This window comes from Tachysurus vachellii, chromosome 4 (genome assembly GCF_030014155.1).
Source record: "Tachysurus vachellii isolate PV-2020 chromosome 4, HZAU_Pvac_v1, whole genome shotgun sequence".
Lineage (NCBI taxonomy): Eukaryota > Metazoa > Chordata > Actinopteri > Siluriformes > Bagridae > Tachysurus > Tachysurus vachellii.
In genome coordinates, this window is record NC_083463.1 from 10565313 (window position 1) to 10578364 (window position 13052).

Here is a 13052-nt window from a genome sequence, read left to right on the forward strand (position 1 = left end):
TATGTACTGACTTGTAATGGCACTACACAGCCTATCTACTGACTTGTAATGGCACTACACAGCCTATGTACTGACTTGTAATGGCACTATAAAGCCTATGTACTCACTTGTAATGGCACTATACAGCCTATATACTGACTTGTAAAGACGCTATACAGCCTATGTCCTGACTTGTAAAGATGCTATACAGCCTATGTCCTGACTTGTAATGGCACTACACAGCCTATGTCCTGATTTGTAATGGCACTACACAGCCTATGTACTGACTTGTAGTGGTGCTTTACAGCCTATGTACTGACTTGTAATGGTACTACACAGCCTATGTACTGACTTGTAATGGCACTACACAGCCTATGTACTGACTTGTAATGGCACTACACAGCCTATGTACTGACTTGTAATGGCACTACACAGCCTATGTACTGACTTGTAATGGCACTATACAGCCTATGTACTGACTTGTAATGGCACTATAAAGCCTATGTACTGACTTGTAATGGCACTACACAGCCTATGTACTGACTTGTAATGGCACTACACAGCCTATGTACTGACTTGTAATGGCACTACACAGCCTATGTACTGACTTGTAATGGCACTATACAGCCTACTGTATGTACTGACTTGTAATGGCACTACACAGCCTACTGTATGTACTGACTTGTAATGGCACTACACAGCCTATGTACTGACTTGTAATGGCACTACACAGCCTATGTACTGACTTGTAATGGCACTACACAGCCTACTGTATGTACTGACTTGTAATGGCACTACACAGCCTACTGTATGTACTGACTTGTAATGGCACTACACAGCCTATGTACTGACTTGTAATGGCACTACACAGCCTACTGTATGTACTGACTTGTAATGGCACTACACAGCCTATGTACTGACTTGTACGCCTACTGCAAAGCAATTTAGGATACAGGCTCTAACACCAGACCTAGAAAGCAACGATGCCACTGGATTCCGGGAGGGGGCGCTGAGGAGAAGCCCTCAGCGCTGTTTATATCCGCATGCACACAAGGGCTGTAGTTTTAAACACACACATACACATAGGGAAAACTGATAGCGAAATAGCAGCATGGCGAGTGAAGAAAGAACACAGAGTTTGTCCCATCTACCAAGAACTAAATACTCACTAACATCATGCATCGGCTGCATCCTGCGGGTTTTATTTATTGCAGTAATACACATGGCACAAGCCAACAAGCAAGGTAACTATCTGTGTATATGTATTTGTGTGTGTGTTTAGAGAGAGAGAGAGACAGAGAGAGAGTGTGTGTGTGTATGTGTGTGAGGGGCCTGTGGGGTTCGTTTTCCGATATCTGTTGAGCCTCTTGTCAGTGTAGCTGGATGGCTATTTAACTGCATGCTAGCACACATTAGCATGTTAAATTGTCAGATGACATTTTAGCCGTGGCGTGTTAGCTGAACGTGTACAGGTCTGAAATATACAGTAGTGGTCATGTGTCGTCCAAGTCACGTCAGTTTTATCATACATGACATAAAATGACTCATTTTCACGTCGATAAGTGTACACTGCCAGCTCATACTGGCTAGCTAATGCTAACTATCCAACAAGCTAGCAGCCTCGCCTGAGCTAACTGTGTGTTAGGGTTTTTTTGTTGACCTTTTGTTTTTAAGACGCTTCATATTTAAACCGTTATAATGAGGGAATGAGTTATTTTCTGGCTGAATAGAAGTAAGTCGAGAGTTTTTTTGATTAACGCAGAGACTGGAAGCTTCCTCAGACACCTAGCTGTTAGCAGTGGGAGATAGTTTTGTTTGTAAAAATGTTCTGCTTTTGAAAACCGGTTGTAAGTGAAAAGCATTTTTAGACCAGGGAAGTTGTTCTGCTAAACTCTGCTAGCTTGTTAGATAAACAGTGTGTGAGGCGCACTGCAGGCCTGTGTGTGTGTGTGTGTGTGTCAGCTCTGACATGTCATGTCAACCCAGTTAGCCAAGAAAAGCAGCAGGTCACTGAGCGGTTTGCATCCCAAACGACTCTCTGATATTTACATAACTGCACTAAGGTGTATATAAAACAATTGGGATTCAGCCAGAGGGATTGGACAAAAGTTAAGCCTGTGTTTCGTGTTGCTTCCATTGAAGATATGGCAGGTTTAATAATGAGAGATGTGCTGGTGGTGTGTGAATTTTTTAATAAGTATATCAATAAGTCGTGTAGATGAACGAGATCGATCCGAATTCGTGTGCAAATGTAGTTTTTATAATAATCGCTTGTAGAAATAAACACAGAATCCGTCCATTTCGAACGCAGACAGGGGGAAAAAAAATTCAGAACAAATTTCATGATCAAACAAAAAGATTATTTGAAATCGTGGAGTTTGAATCTGTCCTTTTTCACTTCACCCAAATCACTGGATTGTACTGAACAATTTAAAATGGCACGTATTTCACTTCATTCAATTTCAATATTGGTAACAATTCAGAATTTTTGAACGCCGGATAACTCGATTATTGAGTGATACTGGGTACGTGTTCTGCTAAGACTGTTTTGTGTAGCTCATGAGTTTGTGTCCAAGCTTTCTTGTTTATCTTCAACTAAGCAGTACGCTTCTTTCTTTGTCGATTGCAAGCTCATACATGTTGTTGTTGTTCAGGTGAAATGTAATATAGGTATTATCCCGCTTGCCTGAGCTCAGAAAGCTTGTGTCTAGCCGTATTGCTCTGACACAATAGAAGTATCAACTCCCATCTCTCAAGGCAACCGTCCCTATAGTCTGGAGCTAATTGTATGCGTTGACAGAAATTTTGATTAGGACATCCAGGGGTAAATAGCAGCATGTCAGCTTCACTGAGTACCTGTATTTGTCGTCTGACTGCTGCGATCAGTACATGTCTGAATTATGGGTATCTGTTGTATTGTATTTGAATTTCATTGAATGTTCTAGGGACAAGAGCGTTAACGTTTTGATGAAATTGCAAAATGCATCACAAATTCCCAGAGACTTCAGTGTTACTGGTAATAAAACCTGGTTTTTTATGTTTATCCCATAAAATTGCTTCCTGCTTTTTTTTTTTATTGGGAATGTTCTGCATAGTTTCTTTAGAATGTGGAAGTGATTAAAGTTTATACTGATGATAAAATATCCTGTTGAGTCTGTTTGAGGCAGGATTGGATGTTTCACATAACACTACCTCATTTTATTTCGATGAATCACTAAACTGCATAAGCAGGTCCCACAGCTATTATTACAGTTTTACATGCACACAAACACACGAGATTTTGATACATCCTTGAAATTGCTGAGTCTCTATTACGAGAATCCAAATTATTAGTAAAACTTGAGCCAGTCCTGGCTTTTTTTTTCCACTGGATCAAACGTACGTGTTGATTTCTCTGTGCTGTAAATCAACAAGGACATGTGATCTTTGCCTGTGGCTCTCACAACATGGTGATCTGCTTCATAAGCCTTCCATCATTACTCTTTTACTCAGACAGGTGTATTGCAAGCCAAATGGATTACATGTCATAACCACAGCGGCAGAGTGGTGAAAACTGCTGAATACAGGCATCTGCTGCATCAGTCTGGGAGATGAATCCAGCTGATATCTCTCGTTGGTTAGATCTTTTAATTAGACACCTTGTGTGCACATCATCTTTGGGTTTAACTTGCACCTGTATTAGACATCAGCTTAAATATATTGACTGCACTTCCCTGGGGCATTTAAATTGTTTCGACGCTGCATTTGCATACGTTATGAAGAAACTCTTTTACATTTCTATCGCACACCTTCCTCTTCTGTCGCTGATATTGGTTTGTATTGTACACGATGTCTTCCTATCCCAACGTTCTTGATGTCTCAGGTCTGATTGCTTAGTTGATTAATTTTCTGTCACCACACCACTTAGTGTCAGATCGATGTGTGAATCTGTCTGTAAGGAAATTGTACATTTATGGAAGAAGTTCTCTGCCATGGTGAAATAGGAAAAGAAAATAGGAAAGGAAAGAGAACTTTCTCTCACAGTTTCTCATTTACCTGATGAGCTGCATTTTTTTTCTCTAATTAACCATAAGATGGGTTGGGAAGGGAAGCTGGAGAAGCTACAACTGTTTATAGATGTTATAATGTAAGTAATAACATGCACTAATTTGTTTCCTGGGCAGTGCCACAACATTAAATATAACTTTAGATGTATAAGAGGTTTGTAGTGTCATTGCAAAATTTCAATATCTGAATAAAAGAATTCAAAATGTGCTCTTAAAGGAAAGTCTGACTCTGGTTGTGTCGGGTGGGTTGAGTCTGCTTTGAGCTGGGCTGCTTTGAGCTGGGCTGCTCTGAGCTGGGCTGCATTGCACCACTTCATTGTTAATTATTTTCCTGTAAAAGCACAACTTGTTATGATTTATTCCTTTTTACCTCTGAAGCACATCGCTGGCACAGCTGCTGAGGTTAATTTGTGCAAAAGTGCGTGGTTTTTTTTTTTTGAACATTGCATTCTACCCTTAACTTTTACATTACATTACATTTTACATTTACAGCATTTGGCAGACCCCCTTATCCAGAACGACATACATAAGTGCTTAAATCTCTAACATTGAATACATTAATGCTGGCTCACTAAGTTACATACTTAAGTCATACATGCAGTCTGGGGTGTAGTTTCCAGGGGGGGATGAGTGGAGGAAACTCCTGCAATAATAAGAACTAATAACAACAATAACCCGCAGTGTTTATACCATGATCAACTGTAGAAGGAATTTATTTTGCAACATTATTGATGTTTCTGAATCAGTTTGTCCTAATAAATTTGATAAACCCCCCCCCCCCCATGCATTGTAGATGTGTTGCAGTTAATCATAACTTTCAATATAACAAGATGGTGCACAACAGCCTTGTTATTTTAGCTACATTTTATTGCAATAGCTGTCATTATTAGCAACAATAGCAAGGTCGTTCACACTGGACAAGGCGTTCTGAGGTGTTGAAAAGCTTCAACAGATTGAACACATCCAGTCTTTAAATCGATACTAGGCAACTAAACCCCCTAAAATAACTTACTATCTTTTCTCTTTTAATTCCCACTGTTTACGGAGTAGAGCTGACTATATAAAACACTTGCAAAAATAATGTTCAGATATTCTTTTGCCTGTACTGTAATGGCATGTTAAAATCTTACAATAAATGATGTGTGTAATTGTTAATCAGTGACAGCATGCATTCATTATACCCTGTGTAATTTGTTTTAATGATTTGATTGTAAATGCATTTGGATAATAGATATAGATTAGACAGATGGATCGGTGGATGTGTATAAAGCAAGCTAGATAAGGTAGATTAGAAATTATGTAATGACTCTAAAGATATAACAAAGCTGAAGAACTTCACACTTCAGCACCCCCAGCATTCAAGCCAAGTCTATGTCCATGCATGCACTATGTGCCCTCTTTAATAGGAACGATGGTACATCGGCATCACGGCGCATAGCCGATAGCTTGGAAACTACTCTTGCAGATACAGCTCAAGAGCTGCAGTTAATGTCCACATCAAACACCAGAATTTGTGGACATACAACGACCTTGTGAGTTTTTTACATTCTTCAGCTGGCCAGTTTGGGTTTAGTCTGTGCCCAGGATGGCTTCGGATTACTTTTAGCTGTCAGGAGTGGCGTGCTCTTCACCTGTTGTAGTCTATCCACCTCAAAGTTCGACGTGGTGTGCTCTGTGAGCTGCTTTTCTGCTCATCACATCACTGCTCACTAAACTTTGTTAATTTGAGTTATTGTAGCCTTCCTGCCAGCTCAAAGCCAGTCAAACTATTCTCCTATGATCTCTCTTATAAACCACCTGCAGGACTGTTGCCCTCCGTATGTTTTACTATTTTGTGTAAGCTCTAAAGATTTGTTTGTTAAAGTCTCAGGAGATCAACACATTCAAAATCCCTAAGCACTCATGTTTGATGAGAACGTTTACTAAAGCTCTTGAAAAGTAGTTGTCTGAAATTGTTAAGGTGGTTGCGAAATTGCCAGGGGAATTGGAATCAAGTTAAAAATGCACCTGATTTTAGTGATTTATATCTGATGATATTATAAGCATAGCTCTATATAGTATAGTAAAAGCTTGTAAAGAGCACTGAACCTAAACCTCACACACCATCCCTGCTGCTCCGCTGTTTAAAAGGCTGACGCGCCCAAAGTCACGTGATTTTCACCTGCCAATTCTGAGGTCACATTCTTGACTCAGTCTCCACAGTGGCTTTTTTGGCTTTAAACAAACATTTGTAATAGAACTGTTTGTATGTACACTGGCATTGTGTGAACACTGGTGCAGTATAAATCCATGCATCTGGTCATAAACAGCAGACATGACGGGCGGCTACAAAAATATACGCTTTTAATTCATGTTTCTTTTGCAAGTTTAAGATTCATGGTGTTTGATTTTATTTTGTGAAAATATCACACAAAAAAACACAAGTTTTTTTTTTTTTTCCAAGTTTTTTCACACTTCTGCTTCTTTCTGACTTCCTGCCGTAGCCTGACAGCACATCTAATCCTCTGTATTCTGAAGCATCACTTGTCCATATCAAACCTAACAAAAAGGCTTTAAAACTTTAGTGCAAGTGTTGAATTGAATTGCAATAAATTACCTAATATATTGTCTCTTTCTAGCAGTATCCTTCCAGTGCGTTTAGACACTTTCAGAGCTGACTATAGCAGCCTTGCATTTTGTGGGCGTTAGAAATTGATTTCAGGCAGACAGAGAATGAGTGTGATGAGTTGCTGACCGAAGCGCTTTAGTGCAAGCAAAGCATCAAAAATGTGCACAGATCTGTGCTGCAGAAGAAGAGAGCTGGTGGTCACATATTCTTCTTGTGGAATAAATCATGGGCTTTTTTATTTTTATTATATCATGTTTAAGAAATGTAAATGTTTACCTTTGTTTGCATTCAATGTTTTTCTATTCTTGAATAAACAATTAAAAATAAATGAAATACAAGCTACTTAGAGCTTTGACTGAAGCATATTTAAAATTCCTCCAACCCACAAACACACATGTTCAAACTGAACTTTAGCAGTTCTTGCTGCTTGCACTGTGTAGACTCTAATCCTCGAATTACACATTCATTCATCTCCAGTTAGTGCTTTATTCTGCTCAGGGAAGCAGTGGATTATTTCGAGAATGCTGCGTGTGAGGTGGAGATGCGTCCTCGATCGAACACTAGTCCATCATGCATTTGATAGAAAGGCTGCAGTGGTTAGTCCAGGTTGTCAGCATTATCGATGCGAACGTTCGTGATTAATTCTGTGGTTGCAAACAAATGTTTCATGAATTTGACAGTCCATCATTTTTTTTTTTTTTTAGTTTTTTCAGTGCCAAGCATTGTGTTTGCATTTTGTTAATGTGGTGTAGTTTAATATATCGCTATAGACAAATAGCTACAACCAAACATGGTAGTCGAGATTGTGTGAAAACCTCCCAAATCAATTAGCCTGACTGAATCATGCATACGCATATGTACTGTTCTGCATCATTGTGTAGTATAAATAGTGTGTTTGCACTGAAAATTTCAACAAGAAGTGCAAGAATTATCCAGATGATGCACGTGTTCCCAAAAAAAAAAATCAAGTGTGGAATTTTGACACTTCATGCACTCAAAATGTAGCGGGGCTGGACTAACATTTTAAACATTTTCATGCATTTAAGTGCATAACTTGTGTTTAAAGTCACTTGCCATCGATTCGGGAAACGTTCGGTTTGTGGGGCGAAAAACAGAATATACCACCAAAGCACCCTTCGAAAATACGTATATACACCAGTCAGTAGAGTACATAGCTTGATCTTGATCTTGAGCTTGATCTTGATGTCGGGTGCAATCTGAATACTTCTTTTACTTTGCTTATCCACTGGTTAAATGAGCACATGCTCCAGCCAGGTTCGTTCTCCTAAACAGTAGGGAGTACTGATGATGTTAAAATATGGAAATGTGAGCCACACTATTCTCTCTGTTCTTTTGCTTCTATCATTTGTTGTGCATAAAGCACAAGGATAAGGATGCGAGTAAAGAATAAAACATGCTGAAGTGTGTTGTTACAGGAAACTAATCATTAAATAAAATAAAATCATAAAAACACACAAAATACACTTTAAATTGTAATTAGTGAAAAACCTACAAATAAACAGTAAATTTTTTTTTTTAGCCATCCTCATTTATAAGCCAAATATAATTACCAGAACAAATTGAAAATGTATGGTGTGTATCTATAGTGAAGCGTGTGATTGTGAAATCTAAGAAATAAACCCAGTCAGTTACAAGAATTACAGTGTAATAACCGTAGCAGGGCTACCTATAAATCCCTGCAGCTATAATGAGGAATCATTTCCACAGAAATGCTTTGCTGTTGCCAAGTTTGAGTTTGTTTCTCAGTTAAATCAGTGTTTCTCTTTGTAAAGATACTGTTTTGATTCCAGTTGAGGACAAATAATTATAAAAGCCTAGTTTAAGGACACTCAAAATCAATTTCTTACAACTCTACACATTCCAGACAAGTTATTGTACTTTGTTTTTAGCCTGTTATGGTTGTACTTCATTACCATTTAAAATGAATGACTAACAGACCTTCTTGTTTTAGCTTTTATTTACTAAATACCCATTTTGTTAGTATAAAACAAAATTAGTTGTGACCCTTTTTTAAATTGCCAAAACTTTGCTTGAATACTCAAAATTTCTGGAATTGTCCCTATTTCTTCTGACAGAACTGGAGTACTGCTTGCTCAGACATGCTTTTCCAGTTCAGTCCACAAATTTTCAGTGGACTTCAGGTCCAGTACTTTCTCTTATACCCCTTTTCCACCAAAATGAACTGGGTGCCGGTTCAGAGCTAGCACTGTGCTGGTTCAAAGTTGGATCCTCTGGCGAACCTTCTAAGAACCGGTTTGCCTTTCCACCAGCTAGAGAGCCGTCACAGAGCCGAGTCTGACGTCACTGTATACGTGTCACATGTCCCAGCAACGTTAGCGCAGCAGCGGCAAATACAAACACATCAACAATGGCGGATGTTGCTTTACTGTTAATGCTCATGGCTTTGTGAACCTACATTGGCATCCAAACGCGGTGAATGCAACGTGTACGTGCAGCTCCATGTAATCTGTAAAAACAGAGGTTGTTATCGAGAAAGTACATAACGTTATTTTATCATTAACACAGAAAAAAGTTAGCCTTAGCATGTAGCTACCTACTGTCATGTGTGCTGATAATGTGTCATATCGCGGTAAAGTAAAAGTGTATTAAACATTAGTATACTTAAGGTACATTATCAAATGTGCTAACAGTAGCCCCGCCCACAGCCCCTGACACAAGCGGTTCTTAAGTCTAGACCAGCAACGTTTTGGTGTTACTTAAGAACCACTTTTCCTGATTCAGAGCTGGTGCTTTGGCTGTCGAAAAAGAAAGAACTGGTTCTAAATTAGGCTCTGGCTCCAAACCAGCACTCAAACTGCCTCGGTGGAAAAGGGGCATAAGTCACTTTCAAGCCTATTTTCTTTTGCTTCAGTATTTCTAGAAAATCCTGCTTGAAGAACCAAGTGCCAAAAGTGCTAATTAGATGATGTTATCTGGTTGTTTTTTTTAATCATGCTCCAGTCCCTTTACAAGCAAAACCTTGCTGCAACATGATGCTTCCACCCCCATGCTTCACAGTTCGGATTGTGCTATTCTCATTAAAAGCCTCACCCTTTTTCCAGACATAGTGCTGATGTTTATGGAAATAAAAGTTACATTTTTGTTTCAACTAACCAGAGAACACACTTTCAAATGATCGGTGATCACCTTTGAGCTTTTAGTTGTTGCTCTAATTCTTATCCTTTCTCCAGGTTCTTTATTGTTTCCTTTAGGTTCAGTTGAACCTTTCAGACCGTAGTTTATTCATCCCTGGGAGATATGGAATGTCTTTGTTTTTGTGTAGTGAATTAAAGCTGAAATAAGCGTTTTATTTCTTTAGAAATCAATTGCTATAAAAATGACCTCTTATGCAACCAGTATAGCTGCACGAATTGACTTGTCAAAATAAATATATGGTAACATGAAATGTGAAGAAGATTTGGTAGCTGTAAATGTTAAGCCTTAATGCTATATCAGAGTTTTGTCATTAAATACTGACTACGGCTGAACTAAAGCTCAAATTAAAAAAAAAACAAATTTTGTGATCTTCCTGCTGTTGCTTGTTTATTAAGCCTGTTCTTTAGCTGAGGCATGAAAGAGAGGGGAAGTCAACTAAAAAAAAAAAACATACACATCATTTTTAACAGGAGCCTTTTGTTGGTTTTGCCCACCTAACAGCACCTACCTGTAGTTCTCTTTCACCAATTATCACTGAAAAAAAAGCCTCTGCTATGGCACATGATCTCTGCAAACGATCATGACTCATTGTCTCGACTTTTCGCGGTAACGTTTTGGACCCGAGAAGCCATTGTGACAGGAAACCAAAGCAAAGGCTGTAGTGATGTGCATCCTCTATACCACATCTGAACAAGTTTTAAATAAGAAACTGGCCACATTTCCAATGCATGAATCCAATGCTTGTGTTATTTATGAGTAATCATTTCCTAGATGTGATATTTCCAGTAGATTCTTTATTAGTAATATCTGTTTGAGGTTGTGTTTGCAAATGTATTGTTCTCAGGCAACAGTTTCTTTTATCTCTGTAAAGTATGTCATGACACATGTTGAAGCTGTGCCTACAAAGACTGAAGGCATAATCACGGCTCAGAGGCGGACTTGCTGGCTGTTAAACTTAGATGTCTGTTTATTAGTGGGATTGTTTGGCTTGAAGTTTTATGGAATTTCCTTCCATGGATTCCTGACATTATCACTTTAGCTCTGTCTTTTATAGATATTTCAAATTGGTGTCATGTCACTGCTTAAATAGTTTGTCTCTTATTGCAAAAATGAATATAAACTGAGATGTAAAGGTCCAAAGTGCTTACTATTCATTTGTTAATAAAAAAAGAGTAAGTCCTATTTCATCCCTCTGTATTAGAGAAAGAGTGAGAGTCCCAGTACCTGTACTTACTTGCTATTCTCCCGATGTCTTCGCAGCTCAATGTGAATCATGCGTGACCATGAAATATTCTGAAACTTTAACATTTAGTCAACTCCTTAGTTTACTGGGACACGCTTTTGTCCTTCACGTAATATTGTTGCTAATTTTGCTCTATTTTTCTTAACCCTGCTTTATTCTCTAGCTCTGAATCCATTGAGATGTTGACTCAGAAGGGAGCAGTTACTAAAGTTTCAACACTCCATCGAGTAGAAAACAGCAATGTTTGAACTAATACAAGAAGTTACTGACTAGCTCATTATCTCTGTATTGTACTGGGTTGTTTTAGAAGTTGTGTGGTTAGACCTGCTGATTGCATGAGATCATTTGATAAAGCAACTATTAGTTAATATCCAGGCAGTTCCCTTATTAGTCAAATTATTTTTGTATGAAAGGGCCATGTGACCGAGTGTTAGTAAATATTTAGCTCTTATTACTAATGAAATGACTGCTTAAGCCTATGTGCTAATAGATTTTGGAATTGTACAGGGTCAATAGTCTTTGTTTGACCTGAGTACAGGGCTGAGAAACAGAAGCGTATGTTTTCATGGCATGGTGTTATGCTGCTTATATGTGCATCTGTATAGCAGTGCTTTGTTGTTTAGGAGGGAAATATGACCAAAAGTCAAAATAATTAAAATCTAAAATGATTACAACATGCTTACTTGAAATGGAAAGTTTTAAATATTTAAATTTTTGACTTGTTCTGTATTTTATATAGAAAATAGACAAAGTGAGTCAAGTCTGGATATTTTTCAGCATTTCCCTTTAAGTTGTGGCCATTAAAACATTAAAAATGGGTGGATGAAAACATAACAAACGTATATTTCAGTTATACAGAAGAATAAAATATTAAAAGCAATGTCAAAGATTTTCATTTTTGTTTTTGTTAGCATTTGTATTTCAGCTATATTTCCTTGCCTTATTATTGTTGTGAAATTTTTTGTATCTTAATTAGAAGCAACATCAATTAAACAAGAAGCAAAAAAACTGAAATAAATTACAGACAGCACTTTATGCCTGGAATAATAAAACGGTAGCTTCTACACTTGCTCAAGGATTACAGTTTATTAAAAACATTTCCAAAGCAGGCTGCAGTACTCTGATCATACAATTTACTGTCATTTTTATTGTGTTAGGGTGAAATATCGCTTGACGTACAACCATTATTTTACATGTAAAAAAACAAACAAACAAATGTACAGCATTACTCAGAGAAAATGAGTTTAAACTGGTTTAAACTGTTCTGATGTTTTAATGCGATGTAGTGTTAATTCTGTTCTCTGCACTTATACATCTGTGTGTAAGTTTTCTTTTCTCAGATACATGTGTGCACATGAGGATCGGTACGCTATGTTAGTGTGGAGCTCATTATGACCTGTCTCTGCCACTCCATGCTTTACTAAAGTTACACCACTCATCTGGCTAATAATAGCATCAGCAGGACAGCGATATGATGCTGAATATGAGAACTAAGTAGTCTATCGAGACGTTGGTTTGGTTAATATGTGAAGTTGTAAATGCACGTCGAGCGTTCTAGAACGAAACTGCACCAAAAGTTATTCTGCCAAGCATGCGTCTGATTGCATAGTGATTTTATATTCCGTTAAATAAAAAATAACCTTAGTTTCTTTCTACCTAGTGAGAAGATGAGACTTGTTCTGTGCCTCTTGCTGTGCTCCATAAACTAATTGGCTTGGCTAGACCTTGGGATATCGACAGGTTTCCTGGAATTTCATTTAATTGGGCAAGAAGTGTGACAGTACATTAGTACGAGGATGTATTGACGTTGTTGTTGTTGTTATTACTGGTAAATCATAAGATTGGACTGTTATAGAGAGAATTGTGATTTCCTTCATTGTTGTTTTGATGACGGTGATGGCAGCCTTTAGGTTTTGAGATTTAAAGCGGGAGTGTGAAGGCCATAGCATGAGTTACCAACAAAACATACAGGGAGCCTTTGTTCCCTGTGACTGGGATA

General features: G+C 38.1%; 1 protein-coding gene across 2 annotated transcripts in view; it reads left to right on the forward strand.

Moving 5' to 3' along the window:
* The first annotated feature begins 1039 nt into the window (after positions 1-1039).
* Positions 1040-13052, forward strand: part of tmem131 (transmembrane protein 131) — a 38172-nt gene continuing 26159 nt past the window's right edge. For both annotated transcript variants that reach the window (XM_060867695.1, XM_060867696.1), the window contains exon 1: positions 1040-1223. In XM_060867695.1, coding sequence (XP_060723678.1) covers positions 1091-1223 — 133 coding nt within the window. In that variant the 5' untranslated portion in view covers positions 1040-1090. The remainder of the gene's footprint in view (positions 1224-13052) is intronic.